The sequence below is a fragment of the Danio aesculapii genome, chromosome 10 (genome assembly GCF_903798145.1).
Source record: "Danio aesculapii chromosome 10, fDanAes4.1, whole genome shotgun sequence".
Classification (NCBI taxonomy): domain Eukaryota; kingdom Metazoa; phylum Chordata; class Actinopteri; order Cypriniformes; family Danionidae; genus Danio; species Danio aesculapii.
Window position 1 is genome coordinate 4,842,722 of NC_079444.1, and position 23,906 is coordinate 4,866,627.

Below are 23,906 nucleotides of genomic sequence, written 5' to 3' on the forward strand. Positions count from 1 at the left end.
TGTAAGGTGATTGTGCGACCCACTGTGCCACCGTGACGCCCCGCTATTATCATAATAGATGCAATCTGTTTGCAGTATATGACAATGAAAGGCAGACAAACACAAGAGAATAAATTAAACTTTTTATTGAGACCATTTTACTGAGAAATGACTGAGATATGTCATGATGAGAGTCCACATATGCAAAATCTGTTAAAAAGACAATGAATCACTGGAGAGCAAGAGAACCCATGCTGTAATACTGACACTCAATTCACATAGAAGTCAGGTCAGGTGCGTCGCCACCATCTCAATAAAAATATGAAAATGTTTTTCGACTTTTTTTTGTGCATGGTTTGCTTCTTTAACAATATAAAAACGTATAATACTGATTGCAAAACATTGTTTTAATTTACAAAACAAACAACTGTAATAACAATTACCATCCATAATAATAATAATAACAATAACAATAATTAAATTTTAAAAATGAAACAAAACCAACCAAAAAAAATTAAAATCAAAAGAAATAAACCAGTCAAAGCCGCATCATCTTCACTAACACAAACAGCGAGCCTTTTTGTCTTTTTTCTTGAAATACCATTTTGGTATAATCTCTTTTTTTAGTCTGACATGCCTTGTGCAAGTCTAAGATCAGTCTGTGTATATAAATGGTCCTTTACAGTGTAGGTGGAAGCATAAGGATTATATGCTCTGCACAGAAAATAAAACAGTAGGCAGTTTGAGGCTTCTGGGAATGTGTACTTCCTAACCCAGACTGTCCTTTTCACTGTTTTCAAGAGTTATAAATACTCCAAATATTCCTTTATCAAGAGAAGCCAGTCATGGGGGGACAGAATCTCAACATTTAGATGAAGGGAAGAACCGTCCTGGTGACAAGAACTTGTAGCCGTTCCCTGTAGGCAGTCGGATGGGTTGCAAACCTGGACTGCTTCTGGTGGAAGCTGTTGGAGAAGGTGCAACTCTCTTAGGATCGATCTTGCGATGGCCGTTAGGAGGATTTCTGTGCTCGGGTGCCACATTCTGGTTGGGGGAATCCTGACCTGTCATGCTATGCCGGGGTGAGAGGTTCAAAAGACCAAGAACATCCCGTTTGGCGGTGCTCAGTTTTCCGCCGTGTAGCGCCCGCATTGGTCCCGAGTGCTGCTGTTGGGTTGCGTTGGCCCAGAAGGTCTTAAGATTGTGGATCGCTTGGACTTTCTCGTCAATTGCCGCCAGTTTGATTCTGTCAATATCTGGAGCATCTGCCGGGCTAGAGCGTGTTGAGCCAGTGGAGGAGTAGGACAGAGCCGGAGAGGGGGCACTCCCAGCAGGCGACTGGTGACCCGAGCTAGGTGAGATGTTGCTAGGTGACCGGGAGATGTGGCCACTGTAGGGCGAGCTTGGATACTTGAGTTTAAACTGGGCATGACTGTCAGAAGTAGGTGAAGGTTGGCTGCCTTCTTTAAGAGATGTTTCAGATGTGGCAGGACTGTTGTATCCCGAGCTGATCTTCTGGAGGGAGGACGTTCGGGATGGTGGTTTGGGACGTGTCTGGAGAGGCGATGACTGTGCCTTAATGCTTGCCCTGCTACTAGGTCGACTGAATGCACTTGTTTCCGAAGATCGGAAAGCAGACCCTCCTGTTGGGGTCGGGGGACCTCCACCACTCATCCCGTCACCCAGAGGCACACTTCTCTGCAACGTCTCAACAGCTCGCATGTGGCTTTGCGTTTCTTCCAGAATCTTCTGTGCCAGTTCTTGCGGGTCCAAAGGAGCTCCGGGCGTGCGTTCCTCTTGGGATTTCACAGTGCTGTCCGTCTCTGTGCTGGACTGATCAGACTCCCCTGTGTCGGAGCTGCTCACCTTCCCAACCTTTTGGAAGGGCGAGTTGGGACTGGGAACCAAAGTGGCTTTGACAGGAGATGTTGGGGTGCTTACACTGCCCCTGGAGGACACGGACACCGCATAACCTCTACCGGCCCCACCACGTGCAGCACCTCGATGGTTTCTGTGGTTTGCAGGACGAGGGAGTGTGTCACATTGGCTACCTAGTGGCTCGCTACTGATTATACTGTATCCTTCGTACTCTTCATCCTCATGTCCTCCAACAGCTCCATGTGGAGATGAGCGGCTGCGAGGAACTACCGTGTGCCGGTGGGATGCGAACAGCCCAGCTCCGCCTCGATGCCGCTCCAGTTCCTGCTGCCTTGAGCGTTGACTGATAAACTCGGACGCACCCTCAGGACGGGATAGGAAGCTCATGGAGGAGGCAATGGAGCTCAGGCTGTAGACCGAGATGGCATCCGAAGCCAGGCTGTCAGGGCATGGAGGAGAAAAGGGAGGGTTGGGGTAGCCCATTGGCAGCTGGTGGGACACAGACTGTGCAGAGGCCAGAGACTCTAGAGACGATGAACTATCCAGGCTCAGACGCTTCGGAAGCTCAGTAGAGTCTGAGGGGAACATCAGACAATAAGTCAGACATTTAAATCGAACCAGCGACTTTCTTGCTGTGAGGCTGTGATGCCACTGCATAATTAAATTACTATCAAACAAATAATTGTTGTTGACATTAACAGTGTAAGGGTGAAGATACTATACACTTACCAAACAGTGCCAGCAGCGACTGCAGGGCAAAGTGCATAGTGCGACGGTTGGCCTGTTTGCCCGTCTTCAACACCACCTCCTCCTGACCGACCTCACACAGGTCAAACCCTGAGACAGACAGATGAGCCATCAGCATGGAGCAAAGCTTCTCACACTGTTCATTTTGCCTCGAAACTCCTCTTACCCAAAGCAGCCAGAAACTCGTGACAGCCAGGAAGTCTCCAGAGCTGCACGCTGATGGACACTTGGATGGGTGCGAGAGAGAAATCCTGCTCCTTCTCTCCAGACTGCAACTGCACCAAAACCTGATGGAGCTGCAGGAAATCAAATCAATGACGTTCAATATATAACACAAGCAACTTCACAGTAATAAACTAGGAATTAGTCAAATCAATGATACAAAAAGTAGCCCTCATGCAATAAAATAATCACAGCTAAATTATTACAATTACATTATTAGTGAGTTAACTGACAGTATTGTGTTAGTTTATAGTTAGTTGAAAGCAGATTCGTAAGCTCTTACCATTCCCACTACATTTTTAACAGCCTTTAGTGGTAGGTTTAGGAAAAGAGAAGGAAAGAGAGTTGTTAGCGTAAGCAGTGTTGTTACAGATAAGACACATGAACACAGGATTGCTTTATGAAAATTAAAGTGTTTCGGATCCATGGTGTGTGACATCTCACCCGGTTGATCAGCTGTTCTCCGGTTTCTGAAGCCGTGATCAGTTTACACAATGCCTGCAGAGCAGGAGGGGGCAGACCTGCCAACATGAGGGACAAATATCTCAAAGTTAATTTCGTGTGTGTGTATGTGCGTATGTGTTTTACACTAAAGGTTTATGTCCTGTTATTTATTAGATATCTATTTTAAATGGAACAATCCACATTTTTCAGAATAGGCCAATTTTACAACTCCCCTACACAGAGTTACACGGTTGAGTTTTACCATTTATGAATTCAGCCAATCTCCCTGTCTGGTAGGAGCACTTTTAGCTTAGCATAGATCATTGAATCAGATTAGACCATTAGCATCTCGCTCACAAAAAACAAAACAAGAGTTTTGATGATTTTCCTATTTAAAGAATCAGAATCAGTTTTATTGCCAAGTGTGCTTCACACACACAAGGAATTTGTTTTGGCTACAGAAGCTTCCAGTGTACGTAAAGTGACAAGTGACAACACAAAATAAATCTGAAAAAATAAAATAATAATAATAATGATGAACATTAAACAGATGTGGTTAGTCAAGAAACCTGGATGTTGAGTTGTATGTACAGATTGTTATAAATATACAGGTTATAAGGTGCTGTGTACAAGTGCGAATGTAGAAGGTATTGCATTGTAGATTGATATAAGGTGCTGTGTACAAGTGCGTATGAGAAAGTATTGCACATATTTATTGCACAGTAGGGGAATATTTAACTGTTCATAAGGTAGACAGCCTGAGGAAAGAAACTTTTCCTGTGTCTGGCTGTTTTTGTGCTTGGTGCTCTGAAGCGACGACCAGACGGTAACAGTTCGAACAGGTAGTGTGCTGGGTGTGAGGGGTCCAGAGTGATTTTGCGAGCCCTTTTACTCACTCTGGAAGCTTGATTCTTTTGTAGTTACATTGAGACGGAAAAGGAAAGGCTGCTATTTTCTAGGCCAAAATGGCTAGGAACTATACTGTGTAATACTATACTTATTCTGGTGTAATAATCAAGGAATATTCCTGCAATAGCTGCAGCAGGCAAAAATCTTTGGATAATTTAAATCGAGATGCTAACGGTCTAATTCGATTTAATTGTTTATGCTAAGCTAAGCTAAAAGTGTTTCCGCCAAACCCAGAGATCGGCTGAATGAATTTAAAAAATGGTAAAACTCAACTATTTAACTCTAGGGGACTTGTAAAATGAGCCTATTTTCATAAAAATGTCTAATTTTACACACCGTTTAAAGCAGGGGGGGGCAAACTCGGTCCTGGAGGGCCGGTGTCCTGCACAGTTTAGCTCCAACACTAATAAAACACACCTGCTTATAGATTTCTAGTGATCTTAAAGACATTTATTAGCATGTTCAGGTGTTTGATTAGTGTTGGAGCTAAACTGTGTAGGACACTGGCCCTCCAGGACCGAGTTTGCCCAGCCCTGCTTTAAAGGGTGTATTATTATCATATTCTTGTTAATCTAAAAAAGCATGAGTTATACCCAGCAGTGACTGTAGGGTGGTGCTGCATTGCTGCAGTCGGTCTCCAGGGTCTGTGGTGGGGAAGAAGACGGCGGCGGGGAGGCCCGTTCCAGCCGAGTCAAGTCTGAATCCCACTGCTGTCAGAAGAGCCTGCCAGCCAGGGACGCCACCCACTTTATTCTCCACACTCTGCTGAGACGTGTACATGGAGTTCCTCTGGCCATTCTGAATGCGCTGGAGAGATTTCTCCACCTGAGGGAGACACAGAGACGGAGATGATGCCTTTGTACAATGACAGACAAAAGTCTGTCTGTCTGTCTGTCTGTCTGTCTGTCTGTCTGTCTGTCTATCTATCTATCTATCTATCTATCTATCTATCTATCTATCTATGTACTGTATATACTCCTACATTCACACACATAAATAATATACATTGGTATTAAATGTAAATGTGTCCAATGGTCCTGGTATAGCTAATGTGTGTTTCTCACCAGGTGTAGGAGAACCCTCAGGGCATCTCTGGCTTTCTCTGGATACTGCAGGATCTCAGCCAGAGCCTGACCAATAAGAGATGACGGGCTGTTCAGTTTCACATCACTCCCAATCAGCATAAAGCCTGAGGAGACATATTCAAATCATGAGGAGGACAGCAAACACATCTTAAAATTTACAGTATACTCTTGCTGTTGCATACAGTCTTTATGCTACATAGCAACATATTTGGAGCAGTTAAAATATCGTTACCATTTAAAACAAATGTTTGGTTAGCGTATTTCGAAATGTAATTTATTTCCTGCGATGGTATATTTGGTTTCATGTGATCTTTCATAATTTATTCTATCACCATTTGCTACTAAAGAATAATTTCTTATTATTAATGTTAAAAACATGCTGTGCTGCTTCATAATGTTGCTCTCTGATGATAAAATCTGATGAGAAATAGTTTAAAAAGACAGTATTAATTTGAAATACCGGTTTTTCTTAACATGATAAATGTTTTTTCCTGTCACATTTGATCATCTCTACGTTCCCATTTTAATAGCAATAATGTGTTTTCAGTTGTTTTTGATCAAATGGATGTCAAATTAAAGTCCTTTTTGGAAAAATGCACATTTTTCAAGTCTAACAGTTGAGTTTTACCATTTTTGAAGCCATCCAGCTGATTTTCAGGTCTGGCTGGAACACTTTTATCTTAGCTTAGCATAGATCATTGAATCGGATTAGACCATTAGCATCTTAAAAAAGTAAAAAAAAAAGAATTTCAATAATTTTTCTATTTAAAGCTTGAAAATGAAAAAGAAAAGTTGCTTTTTCAGGCTAATATGGCCTATAAACAAGCTATACTCTCATTCTGGCATAATAGTTTTTTTAGTTATTTTTGAATCCATTCAGCTGATTTTTGGGTCTGGCGGGAACACTTTTAGTTTAGCTTAGTTTAGCATAGATCATTGAATCAGATTAGACCATTAGCATCTCAAAAAAAGTCAAAAACAAGTTTAAAAATTATCTTATTTAAAGTTTAAAAATGAAAAGTTGCTTTTTTTAGGCCAGTATGGCCTATAAAAAATATACTCTCATTTTGGCATTATTATCAATGAATATTGGTCAACTTAAAGGAAGTTTTTTAGGAGAAAGTCTCATTTTACAAGTTTAAGAATCAAGTTTTATTATTTTTGAATCCATTGAGGTGATTTTCGGGACTGGCAGGAACATTTTTAGCTTAGCTTAGCATAGATCATTGAATCGGATTAGACCATTAGCATCTCAAAAAAGTAAAAAAAAAAAAAGAATTTCAATAATTCTCCTATTTAAAGCTTGAAAATGAAAAAGAAAAGTTGCTTTTTCAGGCTAATATGGCCTATAAACAAGCTATACTCTCATTCTGGCATAATAGTCAATAAATACTGGTCAACTTAAAGGAAGTTATTTTGGAAAAAGGCTCATTTTACAAGTTTAACAGTTGAGTTTTATTATTTTTGAATCCATTCAGTGATTTTTTTGGGTCTGACAGGAACACTTTTAGCTTAGCTTAGCATAGATCATTGAATCGGATTAGACCATTAGCATCTAAAAAAAAAGTTAAAAAATAAAATAAAAGAGTTTTAAAATTCTCCTATTTAAAGCTTGAAAATTAAAAGTTTAATTTTTTAGGCCAATCTGTCCTGTAAAATAGCTATTCTCTCATTCTGGCGTAATAGTTAGTAAGTATTGGTCAACTTAAAGAAAGTTTTTTTGGAGAAAGGCTGAGTTTACAAGAGTTACAACAGTTGAGTTTTACTATTTTTGAATCCATTCAGCTGATTTTTGGGTCTGGCGGGAACACTTTTAGTTTAGCTTAGCTTAGCATAGATCATTGAATCAGATTAGACCATTAGCATCTCAAAAAACAAGTTTAAAAATTATTCTATTTAAAGTTTGAAAATGAAAAGTTGCTTTTTTTAGGCCAGTATGGCCTATAAAAAATATACTCTCATTTTGGCATTATTATCAATGAATATTGGTCAACTTAAAGGAAGTTTTTTAGGAGAAAGTCTCATTTTACAAGTTTAAGAATCAAGTTTCATTATTTTTGTATCCATTGAGGTGATTTTTGGGACTGGCAGGAACATTTTTAGCTTAGCTTAGCATAGATCATTGAATCGGATTAGACCATTAGCATCTCAAAAAAGTAAAAAAAAAAGAATTTCAATAATTCTCCTATTTAGAGCTTGAAAATGAAAAAGAAAAGTTGCTTTTTCAGGCTAATATGGCCTATAAACAAGCTATACTCTCATTCTGGCATAATAGTCAATAAATACTGGTCAACTTAAAGGAAGTTATTTTGGAAAAAGGCTCATTTTACAAGTTTAACAGTTGAGTTTTATTATTTTTGAATCCATTCAGTGAATTTCTGGGTCTGACAGGAACACTTTTAGCTTAGCTTAGCATAGATCATTGAATCGGATTAGACCATTAGCATCTAAAAAAAAAGTTAAAAAATAAAATAAAAGAGTTTTAAAATTCACCTATTTAAAGCTTGAAAATTAAAAGTTTATTTTTTTAGGCCAATCTGTCCTATAAAATAGCTATTCTCTCATTCTGGCCTAATAGTTAGTAAGTATTGGTCAACTTAAAGAAAGTTTTTTGGAGAAAGGCTGAGTTTACAAGTGTAACAGTTGAGTTTTACTATTTTTGAATCCATTCAGCTGATTTTTGGGTCTGGCAGGAACACTTTTAGCTTAGCTTAGCATAGATTATTGAATCAGATTAGACCATTAGCATCTCAAAAAAAGTCAAAAACAAGTTTAAAAATTATCCTATTTAAAGTTTGAAAATGAAAAGTTGCATTATTTAGGCCAATATGGCCTATAAAAATACTCTCATTTTGGCATTATTATCAATAAATATTTTTTAGTTTTTTAGGAGAAGTTTTTTAGGAGAAAGTCGCATTTTACAAGTTTAAGAATCAAGTTTCATTATTTTTAAATCCATTAAGGTGATTTTCGTGACTGGCAGGAACAATTTTTAGCTTAGCTTAGCATAGATCATTGAATCGGATTAGACCATTAGCATCTCAAAAAAAGTTTAAAAAAAAGAGTTTCAATAAATCTCCTATTTAGAGCTTGAAAATGAAAAGTTGCTATGGCTAGGAGCTATACTCTAATTCTGGCATAATAGTCAATGAATTTTGCTGCCCTGCATTGGCTGCACCTGACGCAATGCTAATGGTCTAATCCGATTCAATGCTTTATGCTAAGCTAAGCTACTTCCAAAAAAGCAGACTGTTGCTTTGATGTGCAAAATTTACAGGTTAAGTAGCATTATTAAGCATTTTCCCCAGAATGATTCCCTAACATGTTTCATATTTCTCAAATATAATGTAATATGTTTTTAAATTAGCCTAATATTCACAGTACAATGAAGTGTGTGTGTGGTAGTACATACCTGCCCAGTTGGACGGGTGTGAGAACTGTTTGCTACTCTGAACAGTCTTCATAGCGTCGGCAAGCGCTGCGCTGGCCTTGGTCCCATTGAGCAGAGCACTGTAGAACGCATGGACAAACATCTTGGAGGCTGCAACAGGAACTGGCCATAAAGACACCAGCACACACTGAGCTCCAGCCGCCAGGAAAGCCCTCGTCAAACCAACCACCCCATCCGCAGTCACTTTACTATCAGACTCCTGGTACGAGCTGCAGGGTTAGGAAAGCAGACGATTAGCATCATTGAGTAGTAATTTACCAGAATACAGGCACTATCATTTTAATTAGACTATAAAACTACTGTCAATATGATCGCTCTCAAAGCACAGCCACAATTTATGTACAAAATGAGGAGGTGCTAAAACTAAAGCTGTGCGAATAAGATCTATGAGAAATTGAATGATTCAATAAATTGCATACAGTCAGTATTTAGACCACTGTAAAATGCACAACTAATAGTCTCTTTGCACCATGCAGTCTCTATGGAGCCATTGTTGAGGCTTTTTCTTTTCTTTATCTACACTCACCGGCCACTTAATTAGGTACACCTGTCCAACTGCTCGCATATTTCTAATCAGCCAATAACATGGCAGAAACTCAATGCATTAAGGCATGTAGACATGATCAAGATAATCTGCTGCAGTTCAAACCAAGCATCAGAATGAGGTAGAAAAGGGGTTTAAGTGAGTATTTCAGAAACTGCTAATCTACTAGGATTGTCACGCACAACCATCTCAAGGTTTTACAGGGAATGGTCTGGAAAGGAGAAAATAAACAGGTGAGCGACAGTTCTGTGGGAGCAAATGCCTTGTTGATGCTAGAGGTCAGAGGAGAATGGCCAGACTGGTTCCAGCTGATAAAAAGGCAACAGTAACTCAAATAAGCACTCGTTACAACAGAAGTCTGCAGAAAAGCATCTTTGAACACACAACACGTCCAACCTTGAGGCGGATGGGCTACAGCAGCAGAAGACCACACCGGGTGTCGCTCCTGTCAGCTAAGAACAGGAAACTGAGGCTACAATTCACACAGGCTCACCAAAACTGGACAATAGAAGATTGGAAAAACGTTCCCTGGTCTGATGAGTTTCAATTTCTGCAGCAACATTTGGATGGTCGGGTCAGAATTTGGCATCAACAGCATGAAAGCATGGATCCATCCTGCCTTGTATTAACGGTTCAGGCTGGTGTAATGGTGTGGGGGATATTTTCTTGGCACACTCTGGGCCCATTAGTACCAATTGTGCATCATGTCAATGTCACAGCCTACCTGAGTATTGTTGCAGACCATGTCCATCCCTTTATGACCACAGTGTACCCATCTTCTGATGGCTACTTCTAGCAGGATAACGCTCCATGTCATAAAGCAAAAATCATCTCAGACAGGTTTCTTGAACATGACAATGAGTTCACTGCACTCAAATGGCCTGCACAGTCACCTGTTCTCAATCCAATAGAGCACCTTTGGGATGTGGTGGAACATCATGGATGTGCAGCCGACAAATCTGCAGCAACTGTGTGATGCTATCACGTCAATATGGAGCAAAATCTCTGAGGAATATTGCCAGTATATTAAGGCAGTTCTGGGAGATTAAGGCAGTTCTGAAGGCAAAAATGGGTCTATCCCGGTACTAATAAGGTATACCTAATAAAGTGGCCGGTGAGTGTATATATATTTTTATATTTATTTTCTAGTCAGACACAAAGCATCACTCAAAAAAACATTTTTTTTATTAGCTGAAACAACACAATTCTAAAGATTTAGTTGGGACAACTTAATTGTTTTATGTTCAATCCGTTTCAGTTTGTAAAAACTAATAAGTTAACTTAATTCCTTCATGTTGTCCCAACACAAATCGTTTGTGTGGAACCCAGCATTTATTACACTGTAAGAAGTGATTAGTTACTTAAAGCGAGTAAGCCAATTACCTTAAAAGCAACAAGTTGACTCCACAAAGATAATGTAAGTAAAGCCATAGTAACTTGGATCTGTTAAGTTAATAGAATAGTTATAAATATGCTAATTGCAGGGGCGTAGCACCGGGGGGGACCGGGGGGGGGGGGGGGGTGTGGGGGGGTGTGATCCGTGCCCCTCACTTTTAGAGACAGACCATTTAGAAACAGGTGATTAATAATTATATGAACGTTTGATCTCATCCAGCTGTCCTACCACCCCCATAACCCCCCCCCCCTTTTAAAATGTCCGCTACGCCCCTGGCTAATTGTACTCACTTTTTAAAGTCAACTAATCCCTTTTTACAGTGTCAGACTATTTTAGCATGTCTGTTTTCAAATAAATACTGTAATTTTTACAATATTACATATTTGATGCTTCATTAAGTCTATAAAATCTACAATTATAGCCTGTATTGAATTAAGAAGACACAGTGGAGCAGATTTATTTTAGTTACTGTCATTTTGCTAGATACAGAATAGCTGGAAAAAAAACCCTAATATAATAAAGGTACATTGGAAAAAGTGATTAGTTTAATTTTATTTTTAAAAATTGAGAACAATTTGCATAATTATAAAAATTAAGTCAACTTAACAGTTCCAAGTTACAATGGCTTTATTTTTGTGGAGTCAACTTGTTGCTTTTAAGGCAATAGGTTTACTCGCTTTAATCACTTTTAACAGTGTATAGTGATGCTACAAATCGTATTGAGTTTAAGTTTAGTCTAATACATTCAAATATTGAGTTCGCATAACTTGTTTCTATTAAGTTCAACCAACCTTCATTAAAAATGTACACTATAAAAAATGCAGGGTTCTACATAAATTGAATTAACAGAAATTGATTAAGTTAACTTAATATCTTTTTACAAATTTAAGTGGATTGAACATAAAACAATTATGTCCACCCCCCACCCCCACACACAAAAAAATAAGAATTGTGTTGTTTCAACTCATTGTAAATAAGTAGTTTGAACAAGCAGCTAAAGTCATTCTTTGAGTGTAGGTCAAAGGAACTCATTTCGTTTCATTAATCATTAACACTTCTTGATTTTACAGTGTAATGTTATGTACACTATACGCATGAAAAGAAGAATGAAAGATGTCCACTGACCCCAGTACAACAAGTTTAGTGGGCAGCCTGAGATCAAGGATATCTGCGGCGGTGAGCAGAAACTCTTGCAGCGGCGGGCTGTCACAGATGCTTTCCGCATCGCTAGCGTCGTCCGGCACGCGCAGACTCTCCGGGATGGTGTAGTTTGACTTTCCTCCACTCTCTCCACCTGAAGCGGCCGCCACAGATCCTGAGCTGCTGTCCTGGCTGGGCGTCAGGACCAGGGCTGCCAGTTTCCAGGAGATATGCGTGGCGAAATGGGCGCACTCTGCTTGGGTGAGAGCGCTCATAACCCGTTCTTTTGTAGCGGCAGGACCGGCCAGCGGCTGACAGCCTAGAAGATCAGCCACCATATGAGCTTCCTCCTCAGCAGTGGGCATCGGACCCCACAGCCAGCGGTCCATCACTGATGGTGGCAGACGAGGGTTTCCAACCACTGCAGCCATGGAGCTTCCTCCATTACATAGAACAGGACCAGTCCGCCGAGGATGAACCTGATGAGAATAATCAGAACGAAATTAATTAGTCATTTAAAAGAGTGTGTATTAAAACTGTTAAACTGGCGTTTATTTACCATACTAAATGAGTTCCACTCTTATCGTGTGAAACAACACTTTTATTGCAGTAAAATCACTGTTGTTTGATGCCAAATTGCTTTACTGGTGTATGAATGGCAAAACCAGGGGCGTCGCTAGACCCAATTCACTGGGGCACGTGTCCCAGTGAAAATCTCCAGTGCCCCAGTAAATGCATTGAGATATGATTTACTTCATATGCAAGTGTATTTATTAAGAGTGGTAATTCCGAAATAAAGACGTTATTCTCTATGTGCAACCGAACCAACGCTGGTGAAAGCAATGCAATCAAAAAGCAAACTGAAGCATCTCCGCGTGTGCATCTCTCTCGCACGCGCTGCTCTCGCACGCGCTGCTCTCGCACGCGCTGCTCTCGCACGCGCTGCTCTCGCATGCACTGCTCTTCTTCTGAGAGTCCCTGTAGTAAACATGCACGCCAAAAAAGCAGGCTGCTTGTTACGCGCTGCTCATGCGGTGTAAAACCAGCGTAACAGCCTTTTTTGTTTTGCAAGTGGGCAAAACTAAAGTTTAAACAATATGATGGTGATCTTACTAAGCGTGACTCCTGATAGATTTATTTGTATGAAGCAAAAAGGAGGTATGAGGAGTCAGAGAGGTAAGACTTAACAAACCTAATTATCTGCCATGTGTCAAGTCTACAACAGATAATCCTATAACACATCCTTTTTTTTGTATTTTATTGAATTGTCTATAGAATTTCATTCAAATTAAATTGATATTTATGCAAAAGTAATTTCTTAAATGATTTTAGCATCACTCCAGTTGTCTTAACATTGTTTTCCAGTTACATTTAAGATTATTTTGAAGAATAATTGTATAATAATAAGAATACTTTTATTTATAATAAATATAATATACATATGTATATTATATTTATTATAAATAAAAGTATTCTTATTATTATACAATTATTCTTCAAAATAATAGTGAATAATAGTGTATTTATTTATATATATAGTGTATTTATATAATAATATATATATATATATATATATATATATATATATATATATATATATATATATATATATATATATATATATATATATATAGTGTGTGTGTATATTTATTTATTTATATATATATATATATATATATATATATATATATATATATATATATATATATATATATATATATATATATATATATATATATATTATTTATTTATTTTTATTTATTTATTTATTTATTTATTATTTTGAGGGGTGGTGGGATGGGGGAAGGGGGTACGTGCCCCAGTATAGCTTTATGTCTAGCAACGCCCCTGGGCAAAACTATAGTAAAACTAAAGTAAAACTATTTCTGCATGATCTAAACTAATATAATAAAATAAAATATTAGATGAAAGATTTAAATAATATATAAAAAATACTTAAATACCTCCTGTATTTATTAGCCCCCCTGTTTATTTTTTTATTTTATCTTTGCCATGATGACAGTAAATAATATTTGACTAGATATTTTTCAAGACACTTCTATACAGCTTAAAGTGACATTTAAAGGCTTAACTAGGTTAATTAGGCAGGTTAGGGTAATTTGGCAAGTTATTGTATAATGGTGGTTTGTTCAGGAAAAAAAATAGCTATATAATATATATATATATATATATATATATATATATATATATATATATATATATATATATATATATATATATATATATATATATATATATATATATATATATATATATAAAAATACCAAATATACTAAATTTATTCATATAAAATGTATTGCATATTTCTTAACATAGATCTATATTAAATAGCCAAATGGAAACGCCTAAAGAACAAACAAACCTTTTTTTTTTTAAATAAATACATTTTTGTAAGTTAAAATAGATATTAAAAAATCCAATAAAATCATATGAATACATTTTTGTTAGTTAATATCAAAATCTAATTAAATAAAACTGAATTAAAAAATAAATAATACATGAGAAAAAAAATTTAATTAAGTTTAAAAAAATAAATAAATGGAAAAAACTTACAAAATTTATTGATCCAAAATGTATTGTAAATTTATTTATAAAAATCTCTATTGAATAGCTACTTTGAAATACCTAAATAAATGTTCTATTTCGGTGTCTGTAAAATAAAATAAAATAAAATATTAGATGAAAGACTATAAATTCACTATGTAAATAATATTAAAATACCTCCTGTATATTTTTATGTAAAAACATTGTTGTTAGTTAAAATGGAAATAAAAGAAAAATCTTTTGTAGAGAAAAATATAACTAAATAAATACATTTTTGTTAGTTCAAATCAAATCAAATAAAACTACATATAAAATAAATATTACAAAAGAAATTAAAATCTAAAATCTAAATGACAAAATGTTGAAATAAGTAAAAAAAAAAATTAAAAAAATAATAATAAATATATATATATATATATATATATATATATATATATATATATATATATATACATATATACATATATATATATATATATATATATATATATATATATATATATATATATATATATATATATATATATATATATATATATAAATGTATTCATATAAAAATGTATTGTATATATCTGAATATAAATCTATTATAAATAGCCACATGGAAATACTTAAATGAATATTCTATTTCGGTTTCTATATATATATATATATATATATATATATATATATAAAATTCTAATCTAAATGAATACACTTTTGTTAGTTAATATAAAAATCTAATTTAAACTAAATTAAAATAAATATTACATCTAAATAGCCAAATGTTTTATAAAGTAAAAAAATAAAAAGTAAAAATATAAAGTTATAAAGTAAATAAATAAATAAATGAAAAAAATTACAAAAATTATAAAAAAAAAAACTTTATTGCATATTTCTTAACATCAATCTAGATTAAATAGCGATAAGGAATGACTAAATTAATGTCCTATTTTGGTATCTGTAAAATAAAATAAAATAAAATAAAAATTAGTTGAAAGACTAAATCAGCTATATAAGTACTAAAATACCTCCTGTAGTGTAAATATGACTGTACTTACTTTAGCTGTGGTCCCCAGACTGCCGATGGACGGTACGGCGATGAGACTGAAGCGCTCATACAGATACTCATTAGATGAGCTTCCCTTCAGCAGAGCAAATGGGATTAGATACAACTCGCCCTCCAGAACCAGAACCAGCTGCCTGTGCCGCCCCACTGGACCACTGGAATGCATTAGACCCTACAAAGAAAAACATAGACATTTTTCATGCAAAACGTAATTTAAAAGTACAATAAACACTTTAACAATATCTGCCAAATCCAATTGGATTAATAAAATAAAATAAAAATTACATAAAACAAAATAAAATACTATATAATTAAAATAGAATACAATATAAAATAGTAATTTTTAGTGCAAAGCATATATTCAAAACTATATTGAACAATTTAACTATATCAGTAAAATTGATTTGGATTAATAAAATAAAATAAAATTAAGTTAAAATACATTAAAATACAATATAATGCAAATTAAATAATATTTTTTAGTGCAAAGCACATATTCAAAACTATATTAAATAATTAAACAATATCAGTGAAATTCATTTAGATTAATAAAATAAAACTAAATTAAATACTATATGATTTAAATAGAATACAATATAATAAAAATAAAATAAAATAGTAATTTTTAGTGTAAAGCACATATTCAAAACTATATTAAATAATTAAACAATATCAGTAAAATCCATTTGGATTAATTAATTATAAAAATATTTTAAATATTAATTTGGATAAATTAATTATAAAAAATAAAAAAAAATTAAATAATAATAAATAACAAACCAAAATACAATAAAATAAAAATAAGAGTCATTTTTTTTCTTGCAAAACACATATTCAAATCTACATTAAATAATTAAATAGCATCTGTAAAATCCATTTTTGTCCAACAAATTTAAAATCCAACAAAATAAAATAATATAAAAATAACAATACAATAACAAACCAAAATATAATATAATCAAATAAATAAATCATTTAGAATAATTTATTATATAATAAATAATAAACAATATCTGTAAAATCCAATTGGATTAATAAAATAAAATAAAATAAAATAAAATAAAATAAAATAAAATAAAATAAAATAAAATAAAATAAAATTAAATTAAATTAAATTAAATTAAATTAAATTTTATAAAATTAAATTTTATAAAATTAAATTAAATTAAATTAAATTAAACACAACAGAGTAAAATAAATGTAAAATAAAATAATTAATAAAATGCATAAGTTCTTTAAAGCCTTTAAGTAACAGTTTAAATACTGAAAATATGTCAGCATTTACTAATAATTTTCTTGTTTCAAACCAGTTTGAACACAAAATAAAACACCAAAAAAGTTGCAAACCTGTAACCATTGACTTCCAAAGTATTTATTTTTCCTAAGCTTGTCAATGGTTACAAGTTTTCAACATCTTCAAAATAACAGGAAAAAATCGAATGGGTTCAGAACAATGAAAGATTTAAATCGAGTAAATGCTGACAGATTTTAGGGTGAACTATTATTTTAATGAACTGCAACTTAATGTGTTACACTTTAAAAAAATGCTGGGTTCCACACAAATCCTTCATGTTGTTCCAACACAAATCGCTTAAGTTTACTTAATTGTCTTTGCAAATTTAAGTGAATTGAATATAAAACAATGAAGTTGTCCCCCAAAAATACTTAAGAATTGTGTTGTTTCAGCTCATTTTAAATAAGTAGTCTGAACAAGTAGCCAACGTCCTTTTTTGAGTGTGTTACGCAATTATTGAAGTTTGGAGAAGTGTGCCGATTCTCTTACCCCCTCCATTGGGGCGACAAGTAGGTCATAAAGGGCTCGTAGCGGAGGTTTGCTGAGGGCACTAGTGCGACGGGGCAGAGACGATGTGCCCTCCTTCACCGGAGACACTGTATTACTGAAGAGACTCGTCATGCTCTGACAACTCCTGAAAACAACACACAAACACACATATAACAAACCATTAAATAATAGCATTTCATAACGGAATGGCCTAAAACAGCCCTGTTACGCCCCTTGTGAGGATATAAATTAGTAAAATCTATTCGACGTTAGTTAAATCTTTAGCTCCCTGAGCACTGGCTCAGCCAAAGTGATGCAAACGCTTCGGGCAGCGTCTCTGCAACTGTGCTTTTGTCTTTGTGGATCCATTCAGACCAAAGAACTGTTGGTGATGAGCTTTTGTGGTCAGCGGCTGGGCAGGTTCTTTTTCTCATTTACTTTTTGAAGATGCAACCAATACGTTTCAATAAAGAATTTTGCTTGAAACCAGTTTCCTAGGTTGTCATTTCTCCAACACCCTTTTTACAAGATGTTAAATAAGTCTCTGACGTCCCTAGAGTGTGCATGTGAAGTTTCAGCTCGAAATACGCCACGAATAAAGTTTTATAACTCTTTAATACTGACCCTTTTAGACCTTAACCTTAAATATGTTGTTTTGGTCACTGTGGTTTTACATTTAAATGAGATCTTTTCAAAAGAGGGCGGAGCTACAAATGCCTATGCATACTGGCAGGTTCAAAAACAAGACTGATGGAGAATGCTAATTATGGAAAGATGGTCACTAATGGGCGGGGCTTTCCACCTTTGATGACACGTACAATGGGAGAATGTCAATCAAAGCGTTTCTGCAAACTGTTTTTATCAAGTGTGATTATAAAATGAATAATTCATAAATGTTTGCCATTAGAAGCAGGTTATATTCACAGACTGTTGTCACACAACTGTGTGTAAACCCCTTATAAAAGTAATGTTTGCACAATAGCTCCCCTTTAATACTAATACTATTTAATACAATGTTTAATTCGTGACTTAAGCAGCATCTAGCTTTATCAACCCAGACTTTATTTTGCAATTGGTATCAGTGACATGTAAAGGTGTCTACTGACCAGGCAAAAAAAAAAGAGACAGAAAAAATATGATTAAACGAAATAAAAGACAATAAATATATATATATATATATATATATATATATATATATATATATATATATATATATATATATATATATATATATATATATATATAATATTGTGTAGTGTACCGTGTTAAAGACACAGGAGAATGAAACGTCACAGCAATCTTCAGAAAATACCAGTCATACAAAACAAACACTAGATGGCACTGTAGACTTAAAAACAACACCACTCACATTTGACATCGTTTGTAACTTTAAAGAGTCATGTTCATGTTTTTACAGCAGAAAAGCCCTTAAATAAAATATAATAGAGGGTTACTGGTATTTACTTTTGTCAACAACAACAACAACAACAACAACAACAACAACAACAACATTACTATTTTGAGTATTAGAAGATGATAATTGTTTGTGTATTTAATAATAATTATATAATTGACATTTTAAACTATTATTATTAATATTATTATTATTATTATTATTATTATTATTTTAGTGAATTTAGAATAAATTTAATTGACATTTGGTATTTGATATTATTTTTATAGTATTATTATTAGTAATTACTAATTACTATTACTAATATTATATATATATATATATATATATATATATATATATATATATATATATTACTATATTACTAATATTATTAGTAATTACTATTATTAATATTAGTAGATTAGTAGATATTTTAGTGTAATTAAAAATACATTTTGTTGTCATTTATTATTATTATTATTATTAATAATAATAATAAAAATAATAATAGTAACAATAATAATAATAATAATAATAATAATGATGATGATAATAATAATGTCAATATTAGATAATTATGATAATAATTATGATTATAATTTGAATGTATTTAAGAATAAATATAGCAGACAATTAATATTACTATTATTAGTAACAGTATTAATAATAATAATAATAATAATAATAATAATAATAATAATAATAATTATTATTATTATTATTATTATTATTAATAATAATATTAAGAAGATGGCGACGCGTTGGTATCCTCTGGGTGCTCTGGTTTCCCCCACAGTCCAAAGACATGCGGTGAATTGGGTAGGCTAAATTGTCCGTAGTGTATGAGTGTGTATGGATGTTTCCCAGAGATGGGTTGCAGCTGCAAGGGCATCCGCTGCGTAAAAATATATGCTGGATAAGTTGGCGGTTCATTCCGCTGTGGCGACCCCAGATTAATAAAGGGACTAAGCCGAACAGAAAATGAATGAATGAAGATTATAATTTTAGCGTATTTAATATAGTAAATATTATTTAAATTTGATAATAATAATAATTATAATAATAATAATAATAATTAATATTAAGATATGATTATAATTTTTTGAGTATAACAACAACAACAATAATATTATAATAATAGTAATTAATATTATTGTTATTATTACTATTATTATTATTATTATTATTATTATTTTAGTGAATTTAGAATAAATTTAATTGACATTTAGTATTTGATATTATTTTAATAGTATTATTATTAGTAATTACTATTATTAATATTAGTAGATTAGTAGATAATAGTAGATTATTATATTTTAGTGTAATTAAAAATACATTTTGTTGACATTTACTACTACTAATAATAATAATAATAATAATAAAAAAATAATAATAGTAACAATAATAATAATGATGATGATGATGATGATGATGATGATAATAATAATGTCAATATTAGATGATTATGATAATAATTATGATTGTAATTTGAATGTATTTAAGAATAAATATAGCAGACAATTAATATTACTAATATTAGTAACAGTATTAATAATAATAATAATAATAACAAAATATTATTAATAATATTAAAAAGATGGCGATGCGGTGGTTTCCTCTGGGTGCTCTGGTTTCCCCCACAGTCCAAAGACATGCGGTGAATTGGGTACGCTAAACTGTCCGTAGTGTATGAGTGTGTATGGATGGAAGGGCATCCGCTGCGTAAAATATATGCTGGATAAGTTGGCGGTTCATTCCGCTGTGGCAACCCCAGATTAATAAAGGGACTAAGCCGAAAAGAAAATGAATAAATGAAGATTATAATTTTAGCGTATTTAATATAGTAAATATTATTTAAATTTGATAATAATAATAATTATAATAATAATAATAATAATTAATATTAAGATATGATTATAATTTTGATTATAACAACAACAACAATAATATTATAAAAATAGTAATTATTATTATTATTGTTATTATTATTATTATTATTATTATTATTATTATTATTATTATTATTATTATTATTGTTGTTGTTTTAGTGAATGTAGAATAAATTGAATTGACATTTGGTATTTGATATTATTTTAATAGTATTAATATTAGTAATTACTATTATTAATATTAAGTAGATTATTTTATTTTTTGTGTATTTAAAAATACATTTTATTAGCATTTAATAATAATAATAATTATTATTATTATTAATAATAAGAAGAGGCGATGCAGTGGCGCAGTAGGTAGTGCTGTCGCCTCACAGCAAGAAGGTCGCTGGTTCGAGCCTCGGCTGGGTCAATATATAATAATAATAATAATAAATATTATTATTATTATTATTAAGAACATGGTTACAAATTTAGTGAAATTAGAATAATACAATTTACATTTGGTATTTGATAATATTATTTTTAATAATAATAATAACAATAATAATAATAATAATAATAATAACTATTTTTAATATTAAGATGTTTATACTTTTTTGTATTTAAGAATAACTATACATGACATTTGACAATATTATTATTTATAATACTACTACTACTACTAATAATAATAAGAATAAGAATAATACTAACAACAACAACATCAAGCCCTTAACCATAGTAAAATTACTGTAACACACAACCTCAAGTGCCCTCATTGCTTTAATCTCTATTGATACTGAATCCCACAGTAACACGTCACTCTGAATCTCTTGAAATAAAGCTCCACATCACCTCACAGATGATATCAAAACTTCTCATTATTAAAGAATCTGTGGAGGAGTAACAACTCCAACATCCTCAAGGTCTAATCGTCATCGCTATGGTAACTCCAGAGCTTCCTGTCACAGACATCTATCATTACATGCCTTCAAAGACGCAAACCTTCCGCTGACACTCAGGTGACTCCATTCTCCAAACTCTGTCCTTTATTCCAAGGTTAATTGGGTGATCAAAGTGAGACTCGTCTATGTTTAATGAACATCTGCCTGAATCATACAAGAAGAGAGGAGGTGGCGCAATTAAGGGAATAATTCATGCAAAATTCTATATTCTACTATTTATTCAGCTGACTTCTGACAACGTCTTTTAATCAGTGAAATAGAGGACACGACTACAACTAAAATTATTCCAGATGATTTATTTACTTGTCTTGAAACATGTGTACTGTAAATATTCAATGTAACGAATAAACAATAAATGTAAATGATTAATAAAGATTGCTAAACCAAATGTCAAAAAAGATCTAATAAAACTATTAAACTATTTAATATTAGGAAGACGATTAAAATTTTTGTGTGTTTACGAACAAATTTAATAAATTGACATTTGATATAAATAATAATATTAATAATTATTATTCAAATTATTGTATAATCAATAATCATTACTATTATTAATATTAAGAAGATATTTTATTCATTGTACATAAACATATATGTATATATATATATATATATATATATATATATATATATATATATATATATATATATATATATATATATATATATATATATATATATATATATATATATATATATATATATATATATATATATATATATACATACAATATTCTATCAATATTCTCATAATAATCTGAATTATTATTTAGTCCCCCCCCCCCCCTGCTTATTTTTTTCCCAATTTTCTGTTTAACGGAGAGCAGTTTTTTTTCCCAATACATTTATAAACATAATAGGTTTAATAACTCATTTCTAATAACAATATATATATATAATAATGACAATATATACTTCTATACAGCTTAAAGTGTCATTTAAAGGCTTAACTAGGTTAATTAAGTTAACTAGGCAGGTTAGGGTAATTAGGCAAGTTATTGTATAACGATGGTTTGTTCTGTAGACAGTCGAAATTATATATATATAACTACACTGGGGTACCTCAGGGCTCTGTTCTTGGGCCACTTCTCTTCTCCATCTACACAACATCCTTAGGACCAGTCATCCAGAAACATGGATTTTCCTACCACTGCTATGCTGATGATACCCAGCTATACCTTTCTTTTCACCCTGATGATCCCTCAGTTCCAGCTCGCATCTCAGCCTGCCTGTCAGACATTTCACACTGGATGAAAGATCATCATCCTTAGCTTAACCTCGCGAAAACGGAAATGCTTGAAGTTTCTGCCAACCTGGCTCTACACCATAACTTTTCAATCCAGATGGATGGGGCAACCATTACTGCATCCAAAATGGTAAAAAGCCTTGGAGTAACGATTGATGACCAACTGAACTTCTCTGACCACATTTCTAGAACTGCTCGATCTTGCAGATTCACACTCTATAACATCAGAAAGGTCCGACTCTTCATATCTGAACATGCAGCTCAACTTATTGTTCAAGCTCTTGTTCTCTCCAAACTGGATTATTGCTCATCCCATCCCTAAGAGGGAAGAAATCACTTTCCCGAACTCTCGCATTCAATCTGCCCAGTTGGTGGAATGAACTCCCTAACTACATCAGAACAGCAGAGTCACTTGCTGTCTTCAAGAAACGACTAAAAACTCAAATATTTAGTCTCCACTTTCCTTCCTAATCTGTACCTGCCTCTCTGGCTATACCACTAACTGTACTCTCTCTCTCTCTCAAAAAAAAACAACAACAACAACAAAACATTACTAATGCTTTGCTTCTTAGACTTTACACACCTGAAACTTGTCTATAGCACTTGTTCACTGCTGCTCTTATAGTTGTGTAAATTGCTTCCCTGTCCTCCAAATTTGGATAAAAGCGTCTGCTAAATGACTAAATGTAAATATATATATATATATATATATATATATATATATATATATATATATATATATATATATATATATATATATATATATATATATATATATATATATATAGCTTAAAGGGGCTAAAAATTTTGACCTTAAAATGGTGTTTAAAAAATTAAGAACTGATTTTTATCTAGCCGAAATAAAACACATAAGACTTTCTCCAGAAGAAAAAATATTATCAGACATACTTTATAAATTTCCTTGCTCTATTAAACATCATTTGGGAAATATTTAAAAAAGAAAAAAAAAAAGGCTAATAATTCTGACTTCAACTGTATTGATATGAATATATTCAATGAATATAATATCATCTTCTTAATATAATAATAATAGTAATGATTATTTAATAGTTTAAAGTTAAATCAATAATCCTAGTTTTATATTTATATATTTAAATATTTAAAAAGTTCAAATAAAACTATCAAAATGTCAAATAAACAATGCAAAATCTGTTGTAAACAGATCAGTGAATAACAATTCATACCTGCATAATCACCGCAACCTTGAAAGAACGAT

General features: G+C 32.9%; 1 protein-coding gene across 3 annotated transcripts in view; it reads right to left on the reverse strand.

Moving 5' to 3' along the window:
* Positions 1–110: 110 nt before the first annotated feature.
* The window catches only part of ttc28 (tetratricopeptide repeat domain 28), a 584,574-nt gene continuing 560,778 nt past the window's right edge, over positions 111–23,906 (reverse strand). For 2 of the 3 annotated variants that reach the window (XM_056466242.1, XM_056466244.1), the window contains 11 exons: positions 17,192–17,336; positions 15,401–15,580; positions 11,781–12,274; positions 8,677–8,924; positions 5,244–5,368; positions 4,773–5,004; positions 3,271–3,347; positions 3,110–3,133; positions 2,771–2,900; positions 2,587–2,694; positions 111–2,432 (listed from right to left, as the gene is read on the reverse strand). In XM_056466242.1, coding sequence (XP_056322217.1) covers positions 841–2,432; positions 2,587–2,694; positions 2,771–2,900; positions 3,110–3,133; positions 3,271–3,347; positions 4,773–5,004; positions 5,244–5,368; positions 8,677–8,924; positions 11,781–12,274; positions 15,401–15,580; positions 17,192–17,336 — 3,355 coding nt within the window. In that variant the 3' untranslated portion in view covers positions 111–840. The remainder of the gene's footprint in view (positions 2,433–2,586; positions 2,695–2,770; positions 2,901–3,109; positions 3,134–3,270; positions 3,348–4,772; positions 5,005–5,243; positions 5,369–8,676; positions 8,925–11,780; positions 12,275–15,400; positions 15,581–17,191; positions 17,337–23,906) is intronic. The other variant, XM_056466243.1, reaches the window with a different exon arrangement.